The 25,744-nt window shown below is 65.9% G+C and overlaps 4 protein-coding genes across 4 annotated transcripts; 2 read left to right on the forward strand and 2 right to left on the reverse strand.

Moving 5' to 3' along the window:
* Positions 1–632: 632 nt before the first annotated feature.
* On the reverse strand, positions 633–2,178 carry CHLRE_01g041426v5 (uncharacterized protein). Its single transcript, XM_043058811.1, has 3 exons — positions 1,772–2,178; positions 1,603–1,664; positions 633–1,159 (listed from the first exon to the last, which is right to left on the reverse strand). The coding sequence occupies exon 3, from the start codon at positions 1,067–1,069 to the stop codon at positions 857–859; it is 213 nt and encodes a 70-aa protein (XP_042928725.1). The 5' UTR covers positions 1,070–1,159; positions 1,603–1,664; positions 1,772–2,178; the 3' UTR covers positions 633–856.
* Positions 2,179–2,522: 344 nt separating this feature from the next.
* On the reverse strand, positions 2,523–8,328 carry CHLRE_01g041450v5 (uncharacterized protein). Its single transcript, XM_043058812.1, has 9 exons — positions 8,046–8,328; positions 7,601–7,966; positions 7,236–7,356; positions 6,932–7,029; positions 6,549–6,638; positions 5,931–6,112; positions 5,473–5,669; positions 4,897–5,066; positions 2,523–4,393 (listed from the first exon to the last, which is right to left on the reverse strand). Exons 1-9 carry the CDS (start codon positions 8,064–8,066, stop codon positions 4,097–4,099), a joined length of 1,542 nt encoding a protein of 513 aa, XP_042928726.1. The 5' UTR covers positions 8,067–8,328; the 3' UTR covers positions 2,523–4,096.
* Positions 8,329–8,438: 110 nt separating this feature from the next.
* Positions 8,439–18,680, forward strand: CHLRE_01g041500v5 (uncharacterized protein). Its single transcript, XM_043058813.1, has 18 exons — positions 8,439–8,684; positions 8,800–8,911; positions 9,025–9,201; positions 9,528–10,420; positions 10,779–10,937; positions 11,126–11,233; positions 11,490–11,600; positions 11,926–12,012; positions 12,407–12,637; positions 12,980–13,069; positions 13,499–13,618; positions 13,889–14,101; positions 14,329–14,463; positions 14,820–15,467; positions 15,671–15,913; positions 16,016–16,108; positions 16,494–17,264; positions 17,546–18,680. The coding sequence occupies exons 3-18, from the start codon at positions 9,063–9,065 to the stop codon at positions 18,032–18,034; spliced, it is 4,530 nt and encodes a 1,509-aa protein (XP_042928727.1). The 5' UTR covers positions 8,439–8,684; positions 8,800–8,911; positions 9,025–9,062; the 3' UTR covers positions 18,035–18,680.
* A 48-nt stretch (positions 18,681–18,728) lies between these two features.
* CHLRE_01g041550v5 (uncharacterized protein) lies at positions 18,729–25,501 on the forward strand. Its single transcript, XM_043058814.1, has 6 exons — positions 18,729–19,198; positions 19,290–19,577; positions 19,790–21,499; positions 21,808–21,976; positions 22,225–22,415; positions 22,707–25,501. The coding sequence occupies exons 1-6, from the start codon at positions 19,187–19,189 to the stop codon at positions 23,190–23,192; spliced, it is 2,856 nt and encodes a 951-aa protein (XP_042928728.1). The 5' UTR covers positions 18,729–19,186; the 3' UTR covers positions 23,193–25,501.
* The last annotated feature ends 243 nt before the right edge of the window (positions 25,502–25,744 follow it).

A 25,744-nucleotide genomic window follows, 5' to 3' on the forward strand; every position in this document is an offset into this window, starting at 1 on the left:
CCTGTCGCCCCCCTTTGGGGGGCGAGCCAACCGAGCGTGCCACATGTCAACCGCGAGTGCCACATGTTTGGTACAGCCTGTTGATCGCATATGGGCGGCATGTGTAAATCGCCCGAAGCGCGGCTTGCCCAGGTTGTGCCTTTTCAGACACCTGGCAGCCTGGCTACCTGGCTCCTGTGATGCGTCCGACCTAAAACAGTCGGCCACATTGCTGCAGATGGGGGCTTCCGCAACAAAACTGACAAAGCCAGGCCTGTTGCCCGGAGACCCGAAGGACCGACTGATGCAGTGGGTACGGCAGCAGCAGCGGCCGTGTGCCATCGCCCATGCCACCAGCGTCAGCGCCAGACCATTGTAGGACCCCGCCGCCACCAGAGTGCCGGTGGTGGTGCTGGTGCTGCTGATGCGGCGGGTACGGCAGCGACAGCGGCCGTGTGCCATTGCCCATGCTACCCGCAGCAGCGCCGGACCCTTCTAGGCCCCCGCCGCCACCAGAGTGCTGGTGGTGGTGCTGGTGCTGCTGATGCGGTGGGTATGGCAGCGGCGGCGGCCGTGCGCCATCGCCCATGCTACCGGCAGCAGCGCCGGACCCTTCACGCCCCGTGCCGCCACCAGAGTGCTGGTTGGGGAGGCCCTGGACCTCTGGTTGCAAGCTCCAGCGACTGCTGCTTGCCGCAATCAAGGTGCTGCGAGAGTCGCTGATTGTGCCGTGTCTCATTCCCGACCCCTCCAGCCAACAGTACTGAACACTCCGCCAGCAATCTGCTACTGGATCCCCCGGGCTGCTGCTGCACTTGCAGAGGTACTCTAGGTGCCGTTGCGACACCTGGACCGCGTGCCGCCACTGCAGCCAACTCTAGAGCCGATGGAAGTTGCAAGTCGGGCCCGGCTGGAGGACGTGTTGGCTTGCGTGCGGCTGCTGCTGCTGCTGCTGCTGCAGCAGCTGCTGCCGCCGAAGTGCCCAGTGGTACCAGCGGCGGACGTTGGTAGCTGGATAGCTGCCGTTGGGTGGCACGGGCGGCCGTGTGGTGGCCGCCACAGCCTTGCCCACCTCCTGCACCGCCGGCATCGCCGCAGCTTGCTGTGTCCCCACCACTACAGGCCTTTCCGCCACCGCCACTGCAGGCCTCACTGCCACCACCACCGGCCAAGAACTCGGCTGTGGGTGGACAGTCGGTGCGGAGTCAGTTCATGATTGCTCAAGACACAGGGCGTGCAGGACCTAATAGCGGAGTACTCACCAAGGAACAGGGTGTGATAGTGGGCTTCCGCCTTAGATCGATGGTGGTGAATTGCTGAAGATGCTGGCTTGCGCCTCACGCAAAGCAGCGGCCTGCTGTGCTAACTGGCCCGGCTGGTAGTGGTCCGGGGAGTCAGGGCCGACCGCATACGCTACTGCTTCTATAAGGACATCCCCACACACCCTGTTCATAAGGACGTCGCGATCCCCCTCGGGCATGTCGCGCACGTAATTGCCCACTGTGACGAGTACACTTCTGGCTTGGACGCCAACAGCGGCCATGAACTTCTGCACAACCCGCTCGACCGTAGTATCAGACACGCTGGGATAGGACTGGTTGCCTGGTTGGTAATGGTTCGTACACCAGCATGCAGGGCATGGTCGAGATGGTCGGGAAGGGGTCACCGACCGCGCGCCATTCATTCTGTGCAAAGGAATGATGGTAGGGAGGGCGGCCAGGGCAGGGGTGAGTCCGGGGGAGTGGGCCGTGCACGCACACGCACCCCGCATCCCAAACAATCCGCGGCTGACCTCAAGCGTGCGGAAGGCCTTTAGCACTACTCCAGCAGGGTCCAGGCAATGTCTTTGAGCTCCGACAACGACCCTGAGATAGTCTCGAAATCTACCGCGAATGAGGTATCCAACCAGTTGTAATACTGCACGTCAAGCGCTTGCTGTGTCGCCTTGTCGGCTGACACCGGACGGGTCATAATTGTTTGACTTTCACGACACAGCTCCACCGCAGCCGGCCACTCGCTACGTACCGTAGTCATCACTAGGTTCCGTGCGCAGGAGGCGGTTCGGTGCGGGTGCGAGGGTGCGAGGAGGCCAAAGCAGAATCCGCCGAAGCCTGAGTCAGAAAGCCAGAAGAGCGAAGCCAAGCTGAAGTCAAGCCAAAGCTAAAGCAGAATCGCTGCTGGTGTCCCGCCCCCGCTCGCCCCTGCCCTCCTCCGGTGTGAAAGTTGCCTAGCGCAGGCATCATCTGGCGGGGTGGGTTTGGTCGGGCAGCTGGGTTCCAGAGGCATCCTGACCCCTCGCGCGCGCATCTGAGGTTGCTGGGGGTAGCCCTGCGCAAGCATCTTGGGGTGCCATGTCCACGCATCTCGACTGGCGGGGATGGTCCGCCCAGGCATCTTAGCTGCCGTGCCCAGTTGCCCACTCATCTAGGATGGCGGAGGCGGTCCGCCCAGGCATCGTAGCTGCACTATGTACCACCACGCCTGACTTTAACTCCCCACAAAGGGCGAGCCATCGCGCTTCGGAGCTGGGAGGTTTGCGCCAGTTAATTACGTTTGTTGCCACGCGCCTCATGACACGGGAAAGGTGTTCAGAAGACCACCGCGGCCTTGACGCCTTCTGATCTGCGCCTGACTTAGCAGGGGCCCTTCGGGACTCCCCTCGTCCAGGCGCCGCGCCCCACCCAACCTGTTTGCGTGACTCGTCCGATGTTTCAATGTTTCATGACATGCCGCGTGTCAACATAAACGCATGCGCATGCCGTGATGGCGCGCTCGCCCGAACATGCAGGCCGTATCGCTCGTGCCGGCGCCCAGGAGGCCAGAGCGCACCCACCACCGACGTCCACCATTTAAGCACACACGAACTAGTACAATTGCCTCCCGCATCGCCTCCGCTCCGTCATTCGGTCAGCAGCAATAAAACACCCACTCCGCACGCCAAACCTCGCTTGTGCCTGCTGAGTTACGTAGCTACCGCGTCCCACGACAGTACTGGCGAGCATGATTCAAAACCAGCTCGGCACATGAAACCTGCCCGGCACTTGCTCTTGCTGTTGCAGGCACCCCCGAGCTGTTGCAACTTGCAGACACTGCACCTGCAACCGACCCGTCCGCATGAATGACCCGCCTGCCCTAGGCTCGCACGCCGTCTCCGTTGCCGCCGCGTTCTTCTCTGCCGCCGCCGCAACCCCAACATACGCTACTGAACCCCCCGTGTGATAAATGTTCTCCACGCGGCAACAGCCGAGCAGTGTGCTGCCCCTGCTGCCATCCGCACTTTGGGGTTCCAACGCAAGCAACAGATCCCCCAACCTCAGCGTCACCTGACCAACGTGCTGCCTTGCCACGCGGCCGAGGCGCCTGGGGTCGTTCTGCGAGCAAGGGACAAGGGACCCCGCAACCGGGGCGCGTACGCAGACAATGTCCTCAGCAGCAACCTTCTACCACACACTCTCAGTACGTACGAGAGACCAGCCAACATCACTGCAGGCCCCCTACTACTACACGGCCAGCGCCTCTCCACGCGAGCTCCATCCACCCGCTCGGACCCTAGTTCTAGGCGATCCGAAGGAGCCTCCACAGCCACGGCCCACATTTCGCGTGGCAGCCGCGTTTACCATGCATACGTGCATACGTGTGTGTGTGCACGTGCCGTCGGCTGTCGCGGCATCATCCACATCCGGCCGCAACAACACCAATGCAAGTCATGGCGTTTGCCGGTACCCTCGACAGCACGTCAGTGGTCGGGGGCCCAGCTCCGAGCGACACAGGCACAAGGCGGCGTACACGTGCGCTGCCTGGCGGCTACGAGCAGCGCCCCAACGAGCAGTGCTTTTGCCTGCAGAACCTTTGCTGTACATTATAAACGCACAGTCGCGCTTCCGATTAACATGCATTCCTGTGCTTTGATCACATTGCGTTGCAGGCCGCACACATGCGGGCATACACCTCGAAACGGTTCGCGTCGAAGCGTGAAGAAACAAGCTTGCGCATGCCTTCATGGCCCGCTGGCAGACCCCCAGGCGCCAACCTCCGCCGTGCCTGACGAGCCGCCAGGCGCCAGCGCAGCACGCGCATACCTGCAGCCGCCGCATCCGAGCGGCCACACAGCTGCGCCCTACTGCAGCGGCGCCCCGGTGGCCACGCCAGCCGCCTGCCCCGCAGCAGCGCCTGCGTTGGCTGCCCCGGGCAGGCCCCCGGGCGAGCCCGCCTCCGCCTCCGCCGCCTGCCCGGCCCCGCCTCCCGCGCCTCCAGCGGACCCGGCGCCGCCACCGAGCTGCTGCTGCGGCGACTGGGGCTGCGGCGGCGCCAGCACCTTGGTTTGGAAGCTGCTTCCGGCTGTGGCGCTGCGCACCACGGCCATGGCGGCACTGCTGTTGCTGGCCAGCATGTCGCCCCACTGCAGCTGCACCACCTGCGCACCGAAGACGCACATACACACACACACACACACACACACACACACACACACACACACACACACACACACACACACACACACACACAGAAATAGACACAGAAACACGGTTACGGGTCTCCGACCAAACGTACAGGTACATGCGGGGATAGCGCGCATCTCAGTTGTCGCATGGCAACGCAACCCCCCTCTTAGCTTCTATGGCTGCCCCCCTGACAGGCACGAGCACGAGGGGCAGAAGCGGAGCAAGGTTGCCATCCGCCAGCGACCGTACGGACCCTTCAGTTTGCACGAGGCCCACGACAGCCAGCGTCCGTCCCGCCCGGCCAACCTCCTCTACCCAGGCCTCAAGTGCGGTAACATTCTGACAGTTGTGCTCCTCCTCCTCCTCCTCCCCGTCCTCCCCGTCCTCCCCGTCCTCCCCCTGCACCTCCTCCTGCCCAACCTCCTCCTGCTCCCCCTCCTGCTCCCCTCCTCACTTCTACGCCCGCCCCACTCACGATGATCGAGATGTTGTCCGCGGCCAGGCGCTCCTCCCACTCCAGCAGCGCCGCCTCCAGCACCGCCTGGCAGCCCGCCTCCGGCTCGCCCGCGTCCGTGACCAGCTGGCTGACGGTGTCGTTGGACAGCACGTCCCACACGCCGTCGCTGGCGATCACCAGGTACTGGTCTGTGGGGCGGAGGCGGGGGCGGGGGCGACGGAATGGCCGCGGCGGCGGCGGTGGTGGTGGTGGCAGTAGGAATGAGAAGCGGAGAGGCGGTGGTGGTGGTCGTGGTGGTGGTGGTGGTGGTGCAGGATTGCGAAGCGGGGGAGCGGAAGAAAGCGAGGGCCAAGGGCCATTCCATGCATTCTGTTCCAGCACCCGGTCCATTCCCAGACAACCAGTCGCCCGGTCATGGGTCGCCCTGTGCCCGCTCCCATTCCCCGCCACTCTCCACGACCGCCGCTGCCCCGCCCCTTTCTCCCCTCTCCCCGACCTCCCCCGCCGCGCCCAACCCCCCTTTCCACAACCGCCGCCGCCCCGCCCCTTTCTCCCCTCTCCACGGCCTCTTCTCTTCTTCCCCGCCCCGCGCACCTAGGTAGGGCCGCATCGCCACGAAGGTGATCTCCGGCCGCGCGGTGCAGCCCACACTGGTGGCCATGTCGTCGCCAATGGAGCGGCTGAGCAGCAGGCCGGGGCTGGGCAGGTTGGCCAGCCACAGCCGCGGCTCGCCCACGGTCTTGCCGCTGGGCAGCCGCTTGGGCTCCACACGCCCGCCCGCCGCCTCCACCCTGTGAGAGCGTCGCAGGCATGACTGGTTAGGAGACGGTGGCGTGGGCTAGGAAAGAGGAGGCAGGCACATTTGTGCGATGGGACACGGACGGGGCAGCAACCAGGTACGGACCCACGGGCGGTAAGTCGACTGCACACCCGTACGCCCAGCCACCATTGCCTCGTAGGTACACATACACACAGCCCGGCCTTAGCTTCAACCCCCATCCCCACCCCCTCCCCGCCATCCCTGCCCCGCCCTCCTCGTTGGCCAGCCGCACCTGAACTTTTCCGTTTTGCGCGACGGCCGGTGGTCCAGTGTGAGCGGCTGCACCTTCCACTGGTTGTCTATTTGCGCCAGGCACAGCACGCGCGAGTCGCCCGCCGCGCCCACCCACACGCTGCTGCGGTTCTGGAACACCACACTGGCGGTGGTGCCGCTGCTGGACACGTTCACGCCCGCCTGTGGCGTGGGATGCGGCGTGCGGGGTAAGGTGTGTGGGAGGAGGTGTGTTGGTGCACGCGCACACGCCATGGAGTGGTGATGGCACGTGGTGCACGGGTGGACCGGACTGATGGCTCTACGCGGCATGTGAGTCTACGGCAGCGCCTGCCGCCACAGCACCGCAGCCCACAAGCGCAGCTAACCTCGGAAACGCATCTCACAGCCCGACCACGACCACTTACCCCCATAACCACACACATGCCCCCGTCTCCGTCCCCCCCGCTGCCCCTCCCGCTGTCCTCCGCCCCAGTCATGCGCCCCCGTCCCCGTCCTCCGCCCCTACCCCTTCCCGTCTCAGCCCCCACGCTCTCCTCCTCGCTCTTCTGCATTGGGTTCGGTGTAGGTTGGGCTGGTATTTACAACCCTCCCCCCTGCCGCTGCTCCTCTCCCCCACCGTGTGCAGCCTGCGCTCCGTCTCCACGAAGGCGTCGCTGAGTATGGGCTCAATCAGCTCCTTGGCGTTGGGGTCCTTCACGCCGTCAGCCTGCATGGGGGCGAGAGTGCGGGACAGCGTGAGCAGCAGGAGGGCGCCGGCGCCGGCGGAGACGTGTGTGGGAGCAAGCAGCCCCAGGTGTGCAGCGCCGTCCCGGGAATCAGTGCGAGTAGTGGGGCCCGCCCTACACACAGGGTAGGCACGCGGCACGCCATCCAAGCATGCACATGCAACCTGCCCCGCGCCCCCCAGTCGCCCTCCCACCGGCCATCCAGAACGGCGCCGCACACAGCGCGCAGCACGCCACCAGCCTCCTCTCCCTTCCCGTTCTATCTCCCCCTCACCGCCGCTTTGGCGTAGTACTTCCTCAGCTCCGCATCAAACAGCACCGGCAGCTCCTGGCGGCAGAAGTGAGCCGCGTCGCGCCCGTAGTTGCCGTGGCCTGCGCCGCGTGAACGCCAGGAGAAAGTACGTATTGCAGCGGTCACGACTGGGTGCGCAATTCCCCACACCCCAACCCGGGCATGGGCTTGAGGCACACCAGCCCAGCCACCCTTAGCAGCTAGCGGTGCTGGCTCGTGCACGGTGCCCTGTATGGATTCAGCAATTGCTCCACAGGGACGGTGTGATCTAGGCACCTTTGCTCACCATCAAAGATGCAGTAGCAACAGCCGTCCTTCTGCCCGCCGAAGCCGCCAACCTGGCAGAAGTATTCATCCTGGTTCTCCTTCTTAAGCGGGCCGAAGCCAATGTGCTTCAAGCCCGCAGCCTGCAGGCGCGCACGCACATACCGCAGAGCAAAAAGCCAGAACCAATCAGCTTGAGCCGGACCTGCACCTGGGGGCCCCCCACACTGCACGGTTTCGTCAGCACAGAACTCCTAGCTCCAAACCGCCACCCTGCGGCTTGCAACTAGATTTTGTACCGTACTATCCCGGCAACCCATGCAAATCGTCGACGACCAACACGCAGGACAGGCGCGCATGCCGACACCCGAGCTTGACCGTGCTTACCCGTGTCTCGAGTTCAACGTTGCTAGCTGGTATTTGGGGGAGGGATCTCTGTAACAATAAGTGTGAGTGCTCCTCCATCGGTGCTGGTGGGGCCTCATAAGTCTGCACGTCGACGCCTCCAAACTGCACTCGCCCCCCTCGCTGTGCTGTGCCTGAGTTTGATGCTAGGTCCGAGGCTGACGCATGCAATGAAGATGGCAAGTTACCGACGGAGTCTCGCGCCTCCTGAGCGTCTTCCAACTCCACTGCACTGGCATCTACAGCGTTGGCCGCCTTTCCGGCCCCGTTAGGTCCTGCCCGCTCCTCTGCTGCTTTACTGGAAGTCTGAACTGCCTGAGGTTGCCCTTGGTCGGGCCCAGCCCCCTCCTGCGAGCCCAACAGCAACACACCACGCCGCATTTCATGCACTGCCCCCCGGCTGAACTAATCAAACGGCTGTACATACCTTACTGGGCAAGCAACCCATCCGCCCGTCGATCGCTCAAGCTCAGCGGCTGGTCATTGCTGCCAATTTTAGTCCGTCCGCCGCTAATTCTCCCTCCGACTTTGTCCACAGGATTAAGATATCTGCAGAATTCGATTGAGATAAACTAATCAACAGCGACAGCGAAAGGTTCGACACAAAATGTTGAGCGCTGTGTTTGCTTGACTAGAACTAGGAACGTAAAACCAGTGTGTTCAATCAGGCAGAAATATGTAGCAAACGCAGCGTACCGTCTGAAGCTAGCTCACTGTTGACTGAATTGGGCCCCTTTCGAGCCTTTACCGGAATGGAGACCCTTCTGGTGGGCAAGCTTGGTCACCTCCTCATTTTTCAATCATTTCTCTACTACTGATATTCATAAGACTGTGGCAACGCACGCTGACTCCGTATTTGGCAAGGAAGTGCGACGTTTGCTCGTTGCGCTTAACTCAGTAACCAGACTTCCTTTTTTCAACTATTTGTGTTAACTGGGCTGCTGAAAGGTTTCGACCGGGAACCTTAGTTCGAGCAAGCCCGACAGTTGCTGAAGAGGGCATGACGGTCTAGAAGCACAATTCTCCGCCCTGGAGGAGCATGGCACTTGGAGGGCTTGATTTGGAGGTGAATGGAGTTGCGAGGGGCGTGGAATGCCTACACCGCTTATGTGCCGCGGCCCCAGCTGTTTGCGACGGGGCCTGGCGCAGGCAGCGACTAAACGCGCGTCGACCCAACGCAGGCGCTTCGCGCGGAGCTGACCGCCGCGCGCGCCGAGCGAGCTTCTCTGCTGCAGCAGGCCGCGGAGTATGACTCCCTCCAGCAGGCAGCGGGCGTAGGAGCGGGGGCGTCAGGTACGTTGCACGACGGGGCCGGTGTGCTCCCAGGCTCCAACAACCTCCAGCGCTCGCCGCGCCCGGTTGCACTGCCGCGCTGACACGGGCGCACGTGGCCATTACACCTGCAGACTTTCGAGGCTTCGCCCCCGCGGCGCCCCAGCCAGCCATGGCGTGGGGCCAGGCGCCGGGCGCGGCGGAGGCAGCAGCAGCTGCAGCGGCAGCAGCGGCAGCTGCAGCGGCGGCCGGAGCCAGCGGCGCGCGGCCCATGGTTCGCAAGCTTAGCTGGGGCACGCCACGACCCACGGGTAGGCCGGCACAAAGGTTCATGCGGGGCGTCGAGGATTTTGAGGAGGGAGGGGCGCTGGCGCGGGCCGGTGTTGGGGGGCGTGGTCGGGCGCTGCGCCTGCGGGGTTGGCGCACGGCCAGGCGGGCACGGAGCACGGGTGCGAAAGCGGGGATACTACGGGTGGGGGTTGCGGTAAGCAGCCAAGTGCACTGGGCTGCACTGCGGTTGGGAGTTGTGCCCGGCGCGCTGTGCTGACACGCACGGGCGGTCGCAGGCCATGCAAGCTTGTGGTGGGCACGCTGGTTTCTGACGCTGGCTAGCCCTCCGGATGTCATCACGACGCAGGCCTAGCCGCCAGTACATCCGTGTTCGCGCCCAACGGCGCCGATGACGCCTGGGGCTTGGGCATGGCCGCGGGCGGCGGCGGCGACCGGCCATTCACGGCGGACACAGCCGACGCCGTCGGCGGTGGCGGCGGCGGCGGCACGGGCCTCGCCTCCACCCTGCCGGCTGCGCTCACGGGGTCGCCCTACAGCAGCATCACCATCACGGCCGGGTCGGGCCAGGCCCAGCAGGGCCCGGCGGGCGGCAGCTCCCGCGGCCCCAGTCCCTTGCACGGCAGCGGGATGGTGGCGGCGCCCGGCAGCGCCGGCGGCGGCCAGGGCCCGGGCATAATGGCTGTGGGGCAGTCGTACGGCACAGAGGTGTTCATGTCACCCAGCCAACCGCAGTACGTGGGGTCGGGATCAGGACTGGGGGCGGCGGCGGGGTCGGGACAGGTGGCGGCGCGATCCAAGAGCCCGGGCGCTGTGTCGGCGTCGGCATCGGCGCCTGCGCCGTCGCCGGCGGCGGAGCCGTCGCTGGCACCCACTCCGGCAGCAGCGGAGCGGGCGCCGGCGCCCGCGTCCACAGCACCGGCACCGGTTTCAGACGCCGCAGCGGCCGCACCGGCGGGGGCGAGGGCGGCCGCTGGCGTCAGCCCCGGGCGTGTCGGGACCAGTACCGTCGCGGCTGTGCCCATCACTCTTGCGGGTGGCGGCGGTGGCAGCGCCTTCCCTTCGCTAAAGTTCAGTAACGCCGGTTTTGGCAACATCGCGTCAGCGGCGTCGCGCGCCGCCGCGGCGGCGGCTGTGGCTGCCACGACGGGCCAGTCGGCTGTGCCTTGGGCGTCGCACCACACCAGCAACGCGGCGGGGGCGGGCGTCGACCTCGACGCACACCGGCGGATGGTGCTCAAGGTGCGTGGGTGGCAAGGACGTGTTGATGAGTGTGTGAGCGTGTTGAGGTGCAAAGTGGCGCAGCCAAGAGCGCAGCAGACCCGGTAGCAGACCCAGCTCGAAGGCGCAGTGCTGTGCGACGACAAGTCCTACATACTCAGATGTTATAGCCCCCCTCAGGCACTCAGTCGGCCGCCCTGCTCTCACCGCGCCAGCATCGCCCCGGCTCATCCCCACCTACATGTACCCCCCCCCCCGCTGTTCCGAGTTCCCCACCCTTACTACCTGACGGAGCTCGGTCAGCCACCTAGCGAGCGTGCCAAACACAGTGACATGCACCTCCAGCGCTGTGTAAGTTCCTCATCCCTACCTGTTGCAGGAGGTGCTGGCAAGTGTGTTGGGCGAGCCGCCCGGGTCCGCCAAGCTGGAGCACATGCGGCTGGACGTGGAGGGCGTGGCGGCTGTGGTGCGACAGCGCACGGCCGAGGCGGTGGAGGCGGCGGTGGCGGAGGCGGAGGAGCGCCTGAGGGCAGGGCAGGTGATGGTGGCGGGTGGGGAGGGGAGGGCGGGCGCGGCTGCTGTGGGGCTGGGGATTGGGGTTCGCCTATGCCTTGGGCATACGTAAGTTTGACGTTGATGAAGCCACAGCACTGAATCGTTGTGGTCTTGCTGCTGGTGAACCAAGGCGCCCAACGTGCACCATGCATACCTGTGTTTCTTTCTTAGGCCGAGCGGTTGGCCAAGGCGGTGCGGGCGGTGGAGGAGAAGGGCGAGCGGGCGCTTGAGGAGGTGCGGCGCGGTCTGGAGGACGACAAGAGGCGGCTGCAGGCCAAGGTGCGTGGCGGCGGGGTGGGGGTTGGGGGCGATGGCGGTGGGAATGAGGCATTCACAGCACTCTCAAGCCATCATGTGCGCGTGATCACGCGTTTCACTTGTGGTAGAGCGCACAAGGGAAGAAACACGCAGGAATGTGTACGTGCCACTTGTGTGTGTGTGTGTGTGTGTGTGGCTGTCTGTCGCTTGTGGGTTTGTAACACGTGTGCATCACGTGTGCCCGTGTGTGTTTTGCCCCCCCACCCTGCCGCCGCAGCTGGACAAGTTCCGCGGCCAGCTAGCTGACGTGGAGAAGGACAAGAAGTCGCTGAGCGGCAAGAGCGGCCAGCAGGCGCGGGAGCTGCGGGAACTCAAGGAGGCACTCAACGTGAGAGCAGGAGAGGGGGAGGGGCTGGTGTTCTCTAAGTATGTGGAGGAGCAGAGCTATGCACCTAAGGCACCGAGCCGGATGGATTAGTGGGGCAGAGGGGCAGTTCACGGGATGGGAATGGGGTGGGGTCAATAAGGGTTGGGAGTTAGGGGATGGGGAGGACAGGCGGGGGTGGGGGCGTGGCCACTGGCGCGTCGCGGCTCTCCGCCTCAGTTGCTCCCCCTCTTACCCCAAAAATCCCTTCGCGGTCACTCTGAACCAAAGCGACACTCACCTGACACCCTCCACACCTGCCCCTCCGCATCCACATCCTCCATCACAGCTGTCCAAGCAGCTCCTGGCCACCGCCCAGAACAGCGCCGACCTCAGGGCCAAGGCGCTGACCAAGGCCACTGCCGACCTGGACAAGGTGGGGGTTGTAAATACCAGCCCACACTGAACCAAACCAGCCAAACTAGGGGAGAAAAGGCAGAGGCGTTAGGCATAAACCTGATGGGGCCGCAGAGGCGGGGCGTGGATGCTGGAGGGGGGGGGCGCGTACGGCACTGGGCCAGGCCGCCAGGCCGCCAGGGGAAGGGAGCATGGGGAAGGGCGGGAGGGACATGTCAAAGTCTTGCTGTTAGCTCCAGACAAGCAGATGAGTTAGCAAGGTTGCGAACGGGCTGCATCACCTGCATGGCAGTGTGCTGACCAAGAGCTTCTTCGCTTCATGCGAAATCTCCCGGTTCTTCTTTCGTGTGTATGCACCGTCATGCACAACACCCAATGCGTCGTCTCCCTGTTCTCCTTGCCTGTGTGCGCAGGCGCGCGCTGATGCGCAGGCGCAGGTGCAGGCGGCGCAGCTGGAGGCGGCCGCGGCGCGGGCGGTGGCGGAGACGGCGCGCCGCGAGGCCGAGGCGGCGACGGAGGCAGCGCAGGCGGCAGCGCGTGCGGAGGCCGAGGCGGTGGCGGCAGAGGCGCGGGAGGCGGCGCGGGCGGGTGTGGCGGCGGCGGATGCGCAGGTGGAGGAGCTGAGTCGGGCCCTGGATGGCGAGGTAAGCGCGTGCCCGCAAACAACTGCGGTCTGCCGATCTTTGTAGTCGTACTGTCGCTGAGATGTATTCGCTTACGCGACTAGGCCGAGTACCATGAGGCATGCGCAGCGTAAACAAACGCGCCCCTTCTAGCATGCGTGGAGCGCACCGCGCCGCCTTGAGTCTCGGTGAAACTTGTAAACGCCTCACTAACTCCTGAACCACCCGTGACCCCCTTTTGTGATTTCGCCACTCCGGAACGGGAAAGGCACGAATGGGCCGGGGGCAAGGATGAGAACGGTGTGCAGTGCCCTGAGAGAACGGGTGACGTTCCCCATGAACGGCTACTGCCCCACCCTTCAGGTTGAGGCACTGGCTGCGGAGGCGGCGGGTCTGGCCAGCGCCATGTCGCAGGAGCTGGCGGAGGCGGGCGGCGAGGTGGCGGGGCTCAAGGTGGGGTGGGCGGCGGGGGGGGGAGGGGCTAAAGGTGAGGTGGGCGGCGAGGTGGCGGGGCTAAAGGTGGGGTGGGCGGCGAGGTGGAGGGGCTCAAGATGGGATGGGCGGCGAGGTGGCAGGGCTCAAGGTGGGGTGGGCGGCGAGGTGGCGGGGCTCAAGGTGGGGTGGGCGGCGAGGTGGCGGGGCTCAAGGTGGGGTGGGCGGCGAGGTGGAGGGGCTCAAGGTGGGGTGGGCGGCGAGGTGGAGGGGCTCAAGGTGGGGTGGGCGGCGAGGTGGCGGGGCTCAAGGTGGGGTGGGCGCGGGGCTTGCTAGAGCGCGGGTGGCCAGCCCCATCCGGGCAGCACGTGCATGCAAAGTGCGGATTGCTGTTGTAAGTGAAGCGGCCCCCGAAGATGCGCTCTGATGGGCCTGTCCGCTGATCATCAGGCCGAGCTGGAGGCTATGCGGTGCGGTCTGCATGAGGAGATGCGCGCTGTGCGCGAGGCCGCCTACGCCGCCATCGGGGGATTCCACGCCGCCTGCCAGACCGCGGCCAAGGCACACCAGGTGAGGGGGCAGAGCGGAGGGAAACGGTGACACACACGCGTGGACCGGTATAACGCCACCCTTGCATGTGCACTTGCCTGTCTGAGTGAGTGTGCGGTTGCGGCGGATGGCTCGCTTCAGGGAACCGACATCAGCCGCAAGCCACACAGCTTGCTAGGCTCGCGGCTGCCACCGTAGCTCCGAGTGGCTCTAAGTCTCAGCACACGTACACATCTGGGCCTGAAAACACCTACTCGACACCGCTACACTTGCAAACACGCGCTCGCGCAGGACCGCACGGCTCAGCTGCTGGGGCTGGATGAGACACTGCAGCGGCTGGGCCCCGGCGGCGTGGCGGCGCTGGTGGCGGAGGCGGAGGCGCTGCGGAAGCAGCTGGAGGAGGCGCGAGCCGCCACGGAGCGTGCGGCGGCGGAGGCGGCGGCCAACGGCGCGGCGTACCGGCGGGCGGCGGCCAATGCGGAGCTGCGGGCGCGGGAGCTGCAGGTGTGTGTGCGTATGTGTGCGGGCGTGTGCGTGTGCGTGTGCGTGTGCGAGCGAGGTTGGGGTTGTGGCGCCTACGCACTGGTGTGGGAGCGGCCAGGCCCTGGAGCTGCCGATGGCCTAGGGCAGCTCGGTATGTGCGTGTGCGTGTGTGCAAGGTAATGTATCCCAAACGAAGTACCTCCTATAATCGGTTTCGGGTGATACATGTCACCACTACTGCAACACAGATGATTGAGGCCGAGAAGAAGGAGCTGGCTGGCGAGCTGACGGGGGCGCGCGCGGAGGCGACCTCCTCGCTGGCCGAGTGCCACAAGCTGCGGGCGGCGTCGGAGGGATTGCGAGAGCAACTGCAGGCAGCCAAGGTGGGCATGCACACACACGCACACACACACACACACACACACACACACACACACACACACACACACACACACACACCGCTGGAGGGTGGGATGGAGGTGGGAGGGGAAGAGGGCGGGAAAGGAGGGGAAGAGGGCGGAAGGGTGCGCGTTACCCGGCGCCCGCGTAGCGCATGACAGGTCATGTGGGAGAACGCCAGAATGACGTGGACGCTATGCCATGCTTTCCGACCATGAAGCTAGGTCTGCACTTTGTGCCGACTGGTAGTACGGTGTGGGGGTGGTGTATGTCATCGTGTGTCATGATGCAACGGAAATACGGTATCGCGTGTGCCGCTTGTGCGGGGTGTGATCCACAGGAGGAGACGGCGGCGCAGTTGGCGGCGCTGGAGGGCAGTCGCAGCGAGCTGGCGGCAGCGCAGGCGGCGGTGCAGCGCGCAGAGGCGGCGGTGGCGGCGGCGCGGCGCGAGACGGAGCGCTGGCAGGCGGCGGCGGGTGACGGCGTGGCGGCGGGCCGACAGGAGGCGGCTGAGATGGCGGCGCTGTTGTTGACTGACCTGCGCGACCGCTACTTCCAAGTACTGCCGCTGCCGTCCAGCGCTGCCGCCGCTGGCGGCGGCGGCGCCGCCGGCGCTAGATCCAGCCCGAGCCGTGTCAACGCGCATGGATCCAGATCCGAGGCCGATGCAGCTGGATCCGGGGCGGGAGACGGCGGCGGCGCAGAGGAGTGCGCTGACGGAGGTGGCGGCGCGGGGGCGGCTGGCACCGCTGCGGCAGCGGGCGGCGGCGCAGTTTCGGAGTTGGAGGCAGCGGTTGGCGTACGGCTGTACGACGTGACACACGACCGCGTGATGGCGGCTTTCGAGACGTACTTGTCACGACAGGCAATGTTGGCGGGCGGCGGGGCGGGCGGGGCGGCGGGCGGCGGCACGCCGCCGCGGGAGCCGCATGCGGCCTCCAGCTCGCCACCGCGGCGCGGGCACCACGACCGAGACCCCAGCCCGCTGGTGGGTGTGCGGCGCGCAATCGTGTTCACCGAGGGATGCAAGGGACGGGCAAATGTTGGCGTTGGTCGTGCGTTGATGGCGGCAGTCGACTGTTTTGGCCATAGCTCCATGCGTTTTGTGCGTGCCGTGAGGGCCTAGTACCCAGCCGTTGTCACCCACACGGTGCAGTCAACCTTCAACCGACCCGCATGCCGCTCGCACAGAGGCCCCGACCCGGCGACCCGCCCACCACCACCTCCTCTTCCTCCCGACACGAGCTGCGCCTGGCAGACCCCCAGTCGGCGGCTGTGGCGGCGGCGGTGGCGGCGGCGGCCGGCGGCGGCTGGCAGCGGCCGCTGGTGTCGGAGCTGGTGTGGCTGGAGGGCTGCCTGCTGGTGGCGCTGCTGGACCTGCGGCTGAACGGCGGCAAGGCAGGAGGAGGGGCAGGAGGAGGCGGTGGCCGTGAGGTGGGTGGGGCGATGGGTGGCTGGGGTTATGACCGGGTCATCATTACGCCGTTCTTCACATGATATCGTCGAACCAACACACGCGCGCACGCACGCACGCAGGCGGCCAGCCCCTCCCGGCCCGGCTCCTCCCTCAGCGGCGCCAGTGCCGCCACGGCCGGCTCGGCCGCCATCGCCGCCCACCAGCAGCAGCAGGTAGGGAGCGCCTGGGGCCCACGTGCCGGCACGCCACCCTGCGTGGCACGACCTCAATTATCACAGACTCAACTAGGCCTGCACATAGGCGCTTGTGCACGGATAACTTTATCACTCACGACCGCTTGAGCAACTTGGCTACGCCGGCATTGCCAATCGTGTGGCTGGTGCTCGCTAGCCGCCCGCTCTCACCGCACTAAACTGTGTGCTCCTAACTAAAACACACACACATTCACAAACACATGCACGTCTCTGTTTCGTTTCCTCGTTCAACACACTCGCACAGCTGCGCTTCTGCATTCGCATGCACAGTGTCGACCCTTTCCCCTTCTGCTTTCTTAACACACATGCGCACACACATACACACACACACGCCCGCGCACAGGCTGTTCGCGGCCTGGTGTCGCAGCTGGTCCGCACCATGGCCTCGGAGCGCAAGCAGCTCATGCAGCGTGTGCGGCACCTGCAGGCGGGCGGCGGCGGCGCCACAGGCCTGCTGCCGCCTTCCCACACGCCGCCCGCGCCCTTCCTAGCCTACGCCCCCGGCAGCCGCCGCTCGCTCGCCAACTCGCTGTCGGCGTACGGCAGCGGCGCAGGCGGCGGCGGCGGCGGCGGCGTGCACTTGAACCCGGCGGCGGCGCCAGGTGCACGGGGCGGCGGCGGCGCTGCCGCCGCCGCCGCTGGCGGCGGGGCGCGGGCGTCATTTGCGGCGTCGCTGGCCGCGGTGCCGGGTGTCTCGCCCTCCCATGCTAGCCGTTCGTACGGCAGCGGCGCTGCAGGCGGCGGCAGTCATGTGGGCGGCATGCCTGACGCCGAGCAGGTCGGCACGCCCAAGGCCCTGGGGCTGCGCCGCTCTGGCGGTGCCGCCGGCGCCGCCGTTACGCCGACCAGCAGCGGCCTTCGCAGCTCCGTCCGCCGCAGCACCGACACTGACGTGATGCTGCTTGGCGGCGGCGGCGGCATGGCAGCTGGCGGCGGCGGCGGTCACACGGCGGACGGGGCGTTGCCGGCGCTGTCAGGCGGCGGCATGGCGGCGGAGTGCCTGCTGCCGCCCCTGCCGAACCCGTACTCGGGGGGTCCTGGAGGCAGTCAGGGAGGGGGCGGCGGCGCGCCGCTGCACGCGCCCGACATGGACGAACTGATGGACGTGTTGCAGGTGGGCCCTGGCCTGCCGTACTCCACGGCTCCACTGCTCCGGCTTGTGTCCTATCCTCCCATGGCGGTCATGGACAACTGGAACCTGCGCCACTCCCACCTCACTATTGCAGTATGCCACATGGGCACCGCCACAACCTCGCTTTCCCCGTCATCTTGATGCAAACGTAATCTCTCTCACACGCACAATGCACGCACACACACACACACACACACACACGCTGTGCCCTGCTTTGTTTTTCTTGTGCTCCTCAACACACACCTGTGCCCTCACGGCCGCAGGCACTGGACGACTCGGCGCTGCGCAAGAGCCGCGGCCTGCACGGGCTGGGCTTGGCGGCAGCAGGCGGAGGGGGAGGATATGGAGGGGGTGCGGGTGCTGGGGCACGGCAGCCGCGGCAGGCGGCGTGGGCGGCGTACGAGGGGCCGGTGCCGAGCGGCGGCGCCGGCTCCTCGGGGACGCGGCTGGGCGGGGCCGGTGGCTTTGGGCCCTCGGGCACACCGCCCAAGGGCCCCTCCGGCAAGGCCCTGAATGCTGGTGGCCCCGGTGGAGGGGGAGGTGGAGGTGACGCGGGCAGTCCGGCGGGGGGCGGGGGGAGGAACATTGGGCGGGCGGTGAGCTGGAGCGGCCCCGGCGCCGGGGGCGGGGCGGGGGCTGGGGCCGGCGGCAGCGTCAGCCCGAGCAGGGTGCGCGGCAGCGGGCGGGTGAGCTCCGCGGAGGGCGACGGCAAGAAGGGCAGTCCTTATCTGACTGGAAAGAGCCGGGGGTGAGGCCACACGGGAGGCACAGTCAGGGGTGGGGCCGAAACCCAAGACCAGGCGTTCTTATTCATGGGGCGAGAACGTCAAGTGGAGAGGCGCTGCACACATTCGCGGCACTTGCGCTGTTGTGTGCTGCGTGGATGCCGGCATGCCGCATGGATGGTGGTGGGCCGTGGTGAATGCTGGGGGCTTGTAGGCTGGTGTTTGCGGGCATAGGCCTCTGCCTGATACCGCAGTGCTGTGCTGTGTTTTGCTCCGCGCTTGAAGGGCCCTCAGGCCAGGATGAAACTGTGATTTGCTCAGGTGCTGCACCGCCTAACGCCGCGGCTAAAGCGGTGAGGGCACATCGAGTTTCAATCGTTACGGGGCTAATGTATACGCGTGTGCCTTTGATGACGCGAACTGGATTTCGGTGCGACTTTCGCATCGAGCCGCAAAACAGCATGTGCGGCAGTTTTTCGTACTTCATGACAATTTCTCCTGCAGGCCTGCAACTGACATCTCAAAGCGCCAAGGCGAGTTGAGCAACTGCGCCAAATATTTCAGTTCAGAGATGCTGCGCGCTTGTTGAAAACTTCAGACTTTGTGACCTCACGGCTCCATGTCTAGGAGTCCTTCTTACTTGCTAACGGGTCTGAAATAGCTTCATTGTATATACCTCATTATACTGTAAGGTTGCCTCAACAAGTCGAGGCCGTTTTTGGACGCAACCACTGCCGAAGCCCATGTAGTGATAGAGAGAAGTTGAAATGATAGCATCCGACTCTTATATCTGATTTTCTGAGAGCGGACTGGACGTTGGCGCCAGTCGTGTCCGGAAGGGGGATGTTTTGCTGCTTTGGCGCGCCCCCCGCTAAGGCGGAGGCAGTACCTGCACCGCCCATACTTGCATTCAAGGCTGGTGCCCCTGCAAATGGCAGCGGTGGCAAGGAGGCTGTCGCGGAATCGCAGCGGCTTGACACGGCAGTCCATGTTGACGTGGGAGCAGGAGCTGTTCCTGTTGACACGGCAAAAGCACAAGCTGTGCGTCCAGTTGAATTACTGGGCTCGAGTGTTAGCCACGGCCAGCAAGCAGTCCTGCCAAGCGCTGATAATAACTCGCAAGAACAGCACTCTGCAGAGCCGGCTATGCGTAGCCTCTTGGCAGAGACCAACGAATTCATGGGAAGACAGGTACTTGGGGTTCGCAACGAAATGCTTGCTCCCCAATCTCTTCCAGCGCCCGCTAATACTGGCGCCTCACCTGTGCAACGTGTGTGCACAGGGCTCCTTTGCAGCAAACTCGGTGCCGTCAACCACTCGCCCCGGCACTGACGAGGCGGTCCTTGTCGCCAGCGACTCGAGTGGGCACCGGTCCGGGGTGCGGGGACTCTCGCTTGTGCCGTCCCTCAGCCCCCAGGAGCTGAAAAGCCAGGTCGGGGAGCTGGTGTTCGTGGGGAGCGGAGCGACGGGTATTGTGTACCGCGGCACGATTTCCTCCACCACGCCGATACCTGCGGGGCCGGACGCCGGGTACGGCACGGAGGGCTTCATGGCCATACTGGTGCCTGTGGTGAGTCTATAACATGAACCCTGTGCAGCCGGGGGCCGGCGGGGGAAGGGGAGCTGCTTGCGTCAGGCGTTCCAGGCCTTCACGCAAGCGGGCCTGGTCGCACGGGGCGTACCGGGTCCCGCCAGGGTCCCACGTGAGCACGTCCTGGGGTTCGCCGCGGCAGCGCCACTCGACTGGCCATCATTCCATCGTCCCCCGCTCATGTCCCGCAGGCTGTCAAGTTCATGATCTGCAACACGCCGCAGCAGCTGTGGCAGCGCGCCAAGGAGGCGCTGCTCAGCAAGCTGGTCACGCATCCCAACCTGGTGCGCACGCTGGCCATGGACGTGACGCTGGTCACGCCCAACACCTACAAGGAGTGGGGCGCCAACAACACCAGCACCACTGCCGCCGCCACGGCGCGCGGACAAGCGCACAACGGCATGGGCGCAGGCATGGCCTCGGTCGCGACGTCGTCCGCCGCCGCACCGGCAGCAGGAGCACCGGCACCAGCACAGGCGGCCGGGCGCGCATCCATGGACGCGCCTGCCTTCGCCGCAGGGGCCCTGCACGGCGGCGGCGGCGGCGGTGGCGGCGGCTCGGGCTCAGGCTCGGGCTCTGGTTCAGGGGCGGGGTCTGGCGCGGCGGGTGCCGGCTCCGGCGGCAGCGGCAACGGCCGCGTTTTCCAGAGCGTGGCTTGCTCGCCCAGTCACCCCCACAGCTTCCTGGCGGCTGACGCCACGTGTGGCACCACGGCCGGCGGCACCACGGTCACCAGCACGACGGCGCTCATGGTCTCAACGGCCAACACGCTCAGCGCCTCCCTGGGCTGCTGCCCCATCAGCAACACCGCCGTCGCCGCCGCCGATGGCTCCGTGACGGTCGCCGCGGCGGCACAGCACCCCAACCAGCGAGCTGCGTCGGGCGCGGGTGCCGGTGGCCTCTTACCTGTGGATGTGGCGGCCAGCAGCGCAAGCAGCTGTGGGCCAGGGGCGGGCGGGGAAGGGCCGGCGGCTGTTGCTGGCACGGCAGCCTTGCAGCAGTGGCCCGGTGCTCGGGACGTGCTGGCCCCCGCAGGGCGGGAAGCCTCCTCTGATGGCGCCCGCACCGTCGGCGGTGGCACAAGCGTGGAGGTGCCGACGCCGCAGCTGCCGCTCTCTGCCAACGGGCACAGCAGCCGTGCGCTGTCCACCGTCGAGGCGAGCGTTCCCGAGGGCGGCAGCGTGCGAGGCCCGGCTGCCGGCTCCGGAGCGGAGGTGGCGGTGGTCGGCCCTGACCCAGCGGCCGGGGCACCCCAGGCGCAGGCCCCCGCGGCACGGCCCCTGGCACCGCCGCCGGCGATAAACGCGGTCTTCGTAGGCGGCAGCGGTGGCAGTAACGACGGCGCCGCAGGGCGTGGCTTACTCGGGTTGCAGGGCTCCGTTGAGTCCTCAGCAGCAGGCCTCCTCCCGGCCAACGCCCTGTCCCCAACCGGCGCGCCGACGCAGCCGCCCACGCCGCTGCCAGGGCCGCACGGCGGCGGCGCCCCTGCCGGCGGCGCAGCAGCCTTGGGCAACAGCGGCAGCGGCCGCTGCGCCAGCGCTGTTTCTCTCCTGTCGCCGTTGATGGCGCCCAGCGGCACCGCCACCGCCGCCTGCAGCCCCCTCCCGCACACGGCCCCCTCGCGCGAGAGCTCCCAGCGCAGCCTATGCCCGGCCATGCCTAGCAACGGCCACGTCAGCATCGGCGCCGGCGCCGGCTCCGGCATGGTGGCGGCGGTGGCGGCCATGCATGCCACCAGCGGCGTGCATGCGCACGCGGTGGCGGCGGGCCCTGGCGGCGGCGGCGGCGGCGTCATGCGCCCGGGCGGGCCGGGCAGCGGCGGCGGCGACCCGGTGCCTTTTCAGGACATCCTGTACCACCTGGACGCCATACCGGGGCGCTTCCTGGCCAAGGTCATCATGGTGGGTGCAGGGCGCGTATGTGAGAGGCGGGGCCACGCCGGAAAAAACGCAGTCTTGCAGGCGGGGCCTGCGCAAGTCCGCAGCCTGGCGCGCGCACGCCTTGAGGCAACCAGCTGGTGTGTGTCCTTTCGTCTGAACCGGTCGTGGCGTCCTTGACTTGCCGCACATGGCCTGGCAACGCCGCAAGCGCAAACTAGTTCACAGCACGTCGTGCGTGTTCTCCCCTTCTCTCTTCTCTCTGACGCACAACAAACGCGTACACGCGCACAAACACGCGCGCACGCACACCAACACACACACGCCCACAGGAGTTTTGTGACGGCGGCACTCTGCTGACTCGCATCAACGCGGGCGACTACGTGGCGCACCCCGACCGCGGGCCGCTGGCGGGGCTGGCAGCGCTGCGGGCGCTGCTGTGGTGCCTGCAGGAGGTGGCGGCGGGCATGGCACACCTGCACTCCCTCAACATCATACACGGTGGGGTGCGGCGGGTCGCGGCGGGCCGTGTGCGTGCTGGTGTTGGGGGCGGGGGTTGACGGGCGGTGTGCAGCCGGGCGGACGGGCGGGCCAGCAGGGGCGGGTGCCCAGATGGCGGCGGCGACAGCCGGGTGCATGAGCGGCCGTGTGGCGGAGCCGGACACGCTGTCGCACCTAACTGCGACTTCTGCGACCGCTGCCCCCAACCCAAACCCACCCACCCTCCCGTTCCCCCAACTCCACCCCAGGCGACCTGAAGCCCGGCAACGTACTGCTGACGTCGGACGAGTCCTCGCCGCTGGGCTACCAGTGCAAGGTGTCGGACTTTGGCCTGGCCACGGCGCTGGAGGCCAGCGAGCAGACCATCACGCACGAGAACTGGGGCACGGTGGTGTACATGGCGCCCGAGTCCTGCGCCGGCCGCTGCCGCAAGGCCTCGGTAAGCGGGAGGGTGGGGAGAGGGGAGGGGGAGGTCGGGCCCGGGCTGCGCCTTAATGTTGAAAGTAACTGTGGGGGCTGTGGGGGCCGGAGTTCCGAGCCTTTGTGGGTTGCCGGGCGCTGGTGGTCAGGGGACACCGGTATCACCGTGCGCGCTTGGGACTGCCCAGCGGCACGGTTCCAACGCATGCCACTCCACCGCACCGCCCAACCTCTCCCCTACGCCTTCACTTCTCCATTGACCATGAGTGTGATGCCCCCTTCCCCACCGCCTGCTCGCTTCCTGCCGCAGGACGTGTACTCGTTCGGTGTGCTGCTGTGGCAGATGTGCACCGGGCAGCGCCCCTACGCCGGCCTGCAGGCGGGGCAGGTACTGCTCGGCGTCAAGACCGGCACGCTCAAGCTGCAGTGGCCGCCCTGGGCCAACAAGAGCCTGGTCAAGGTGGGGCAGGCCTGCATGCGCTTCGAGCCCAAGGAGCGGCCCGGCTTCAAGGGCATTAGGTCGGCGCTGGCCAAGGTCAGCGCGAGGCTGGACCAGAAGATTGCGGCGGTGGAGGCGGCGGGGCTTGGGTACGACCCCAGCGTGGGGATAGCGCTGGGGTTGGGGATGGGGGTTGGGCAGGCGGGAGGGGTCGCGGAGGCGGAGAGCGGCACGTCGCCGCACCCGCTGACGGCGGCGACCCTGGCGGGGGAGCAGGGCAGCGGCGAGCACGCGGGCTCGGGCGCGCAGGCGGTGGAGCCGGGCGCGGAGGCGGAGGAGTCGGGCGCCGTGTCGTAGGGGCGCGTGCGGTTGCAGTCGGCGTATCGCGGTGGCGGAGGTACCAGCGAATGGGTCGGTGTTGTTCAGTCGCCACCGGCTGGGCTTCAAAATCGGGAGCACTCTACTTCCGAAAGAAACAAAAGGTTCTATTGACGCCTGCGCGGATCCAGGCGATGGCCGAGGCTTGCTCGTAAAGGACTTGCATCACTGCAGTCCAGACCACACGCTTGTGTCGGTGTCGGTGGCATTAAAGTTTGTCCAGCGAGAGAAGGGCACGGGCAAATGTTGCCTACCAATGCACTCGGAAAATATTAGGATAACGGTTGCAATGACGGGCGGTGCGGGGAGGCTCCATTCCTTAAACTTCCACAGCTGAGGCCCGGGGGCTTCTGACACACGTATAGACACGGCATCGGACCCTCTTCTAAGTTGTCAGGTCAGATGGTTTAACGGTTCGGTGATGTGCACAGGGGCATGGTGGCATAGCAAAAGGACTGCACGCAGAGCTCTGTGCTCCGGTATGCTATCGGTTCTTAGCTGTTGGAAGTGGCGGGAGGTAGTGGTGGTGGACCTTGGTTAGTCTCAGTCCATTAGTCTCAGTCGCTGTTGCGGCTTGGGACATAGCACAGGTTGAGTGCAAGGGACCCCAATCGATACTACTAGTGCCATTTTGCTCCGTGTGCGGTGGTTACGAACGAGAGCTTGTTGACTGCATAGGATGCGGAGTGCGTCTGACCGCCATACCTAGCACGCGCATAGCACGGTCTAATATTATCTCGTCGCGAACGCGTGGCACGAAGGCAGTTCACGCTAGCTCGTGAAATGAAACAGTCTCGTTGACGAGGTGTGCTATGTTACTTGCTGTGGCGGCAGTGCGTGCACACGGGGGGCGTCAGGCGGATGCAGCGGCACGCCCCGTGCAGGCGCATGCGCCACACGGACTGCCAGACGCGCGCGGTCTTGGGCGTGTGTGGTGTGGAGGCGCTAGGGCAGGAAGGGCACAAACGCAGGCACGCGTCATCATGTCGACGTCGGCTGTGCGCTTTTTGCTTACAACGGTTCCCCACTTCGCAGGGGTCGGGACGTTGGAGATCAGGTCAGGCATGAGGCTGATGAGCATTTTGAGGCGCTCTCCGGTACAGTGCGTGCCCTTTAGCAACGACTGTGTGGCGAACGGCGATGAGTTACACATCTGTCTTATTGGGGGGGGGGGCCGGCCATAGCCGGCGGGCAGGGCTGCGGTGGGCCTGACTGCTGGGAGCTGTTTGAGGCCGCGTTGGATGTGGGTGCGGTGGGATTGCTGGGAGCGGGCGGGAGAGTAAGGGCGCAACGTTGGGTGCGTGGCTGTGGGCGGCTCGTGCCTGTGTTGTGCGCTGCTGAGCAGCTGAGGCGCGGGTGGCTGCAACAATAAGTAAGGATCGAACTCTGACGGTTCGCATCCGGTGAATACGACAGCCCAGGTGTGGCTCTTACAATCAACGCGAAACCGCAGCATTGCTAGGGCGAGGCCAGCAGGCGTGTCACGTGTGTCTTGCATGCAGCAAGTGCATTTTGGCAACGTAGCCATCCTAAAGTTTCAATGGTCGAAGTGAATGTGTGGCATGGACCTGATAGTATGACTCTACCGTTGGATGTCCGGGCGATATCAAAACCTATGTGGTGAGGGGGCCTTGCACGGGCTGGGCCCGACACAAGGACGTGCCATCCCCAAGCACTACGCACGGCTACTGGAGGCGCGGGTGCTGTAAGGAGGGGCGGCGTAAGGCCAGTGACAAGAGAGCTGACGCCACCAGGCGCTATGGCCGTATGTTTGCTGCTGCTGTCGTGGTGTGGGCGGCGTGGTCATGTGCTCGAGCCCCGTAGGCCCCGTTTGTGGTCTTGCCTTAGTTTTTGCGCAGCAAGGGCGGCGCTTGCAGACTGCGCTGATTGCGACACTGGCGCGTGCATGCATTGGTGGACTGGGGATTGCCAATCAGCGGAAGTTCCGCTGACCAGTGGCGGTGGTCAGACGCATAGGTATTACCCCACACTGTGATTGCGGCATTCTTTTTGACTGGGTTGCAAGCAAAGCACACGCATCCATTATGAGCATCTATGCTTTACGGCATTGGAGGCATGGTGCGGTGTGTGGAAGTGCGGGGATAGCGCGCGGTAAGCATTGCGTGGGGCCGCGCCACACAACGTCGGGCATATTCCCGGCATTGCATATGCAAAATTGGAGGAGGAGGGCGTGCAGGTGCCAGTACAATTCCACGTACGCGGTATCCCGTGCGCATACGCACGTGGCAGCCTGACCCCGTCACTGCTGCATGTAAGGTTGCACTTGACTCGTCACCCCCGCAACCCACGCCCGCAACCCCGGGGAACGAAGTGTTTCACGCAACCTCCCTGCGGCTGAGCGACTGCGCCCCGCCGCCGGCCAGCCAGTGCGGCCAGTAGTGGCCGAGCCGGCTAGCTCCGGCGAGTTGCATTGGTCATGAGGGGCAGCCCACCCGCAGCCCAACTGCCAGCTGCCAGCACGCGCCAGCAGAGGCGCAGAGCCCTGTCACTGCCAGCCCTATCCTGGTTTT

Source organism: Chlamydomonas reinhardtii, chromosome 1 (assembly GCF_000002595.2).
Source record: "Chlamydomonas reinhardtii strain CC-503 cw92 mt+ chromosome 1, whole genome shotgun sequence".
NCBI lineage: Eukaryota > Viridiplantae > Chlorophyta > Chlorophyceae > Chlamydomonadales > Chlamydomonadaceae > Chlamydomonas > Chlamydomonas reinhardtii.

What these genes read in the sequence shown, in the direction of transcription:
- CHLRE_01g041450v5 (XM_043058812.1), bottom strand. Translation starts at nt 8,066, where the DNA reads ATGGGTTGCTTGCCCAGTAAG. An exon ending in TGGGTTGCTTGCCCAGTAAG is followed by an intron (nt 7,967 to 8,045) that starts GTATGTACAGCC and finishes TTGGGCTCGCAG; the next exon opens with GAGGGGGCTGGGCCCGACCA. An exon ending in CGGAGCGCAGGCTGCACACG is followed by an intron (nt 6,113 to 6,548) that starts GTGGGGGAGAGG and finishes CCCACGCCACAG; the next exon opens with GCGGGCGTGAACGTGTCCAG.
- CHLRE_01g041550v5 (XM_043058814.1), top strand. An exon ending in TGGCCATACTGGTGCCTGTG is followed by an intron (nt 19,578 to 19,789) that starts GTGAGTCTATAA and finishes CATGTCCCGCAG; the next exon opens with GCTGTCAAGTTCATGATCTG. An exon ending in TCCTGGCCAAGGTCATCATG is followed by an intron (nt 21,500 to 21,807) that starts GTGGGTGCAGGG and finishes ACACGCCCACAG; the next exon opens with GAGTTTTGTGACGGCGGCAC.
- CHLRE_01g041426v5 (XM_043058811.1), bottom strand. Translation starts at nt 1,069, where the DNA reads ATGCCGGCGGTGCAGGAGGTGGGCAAGGCTGTGGCGGCCACCACACGG.
- CHLRE_01g041500v5 (XM_043058813.1), top strand. Translation starts at nt 9,063, where the DNA reads ATGGCGTGGGGCCAGGCGCCGGGCGCGGCGGAGGCAGCAGCAGCTGCA. An exon ending in CCACTGCCGACCTGGACAAG is followed by an intron (nt 12,013 to 12,406) that starts GTGGGGGTTGTA and finishes CTGTGTGCGCAG; the next exon opens with GCGCGCGCTGATGCGCAGGC. An exon ending in AGCAACTGCAGGCAGCCAAG is followed by an intron (nt 14,464 to 14,819) that starts GTGGGCATGCAC and finishes TGTGATCCACAG; the next exon opens with GAGGAGACGGCGGCGCAGTT.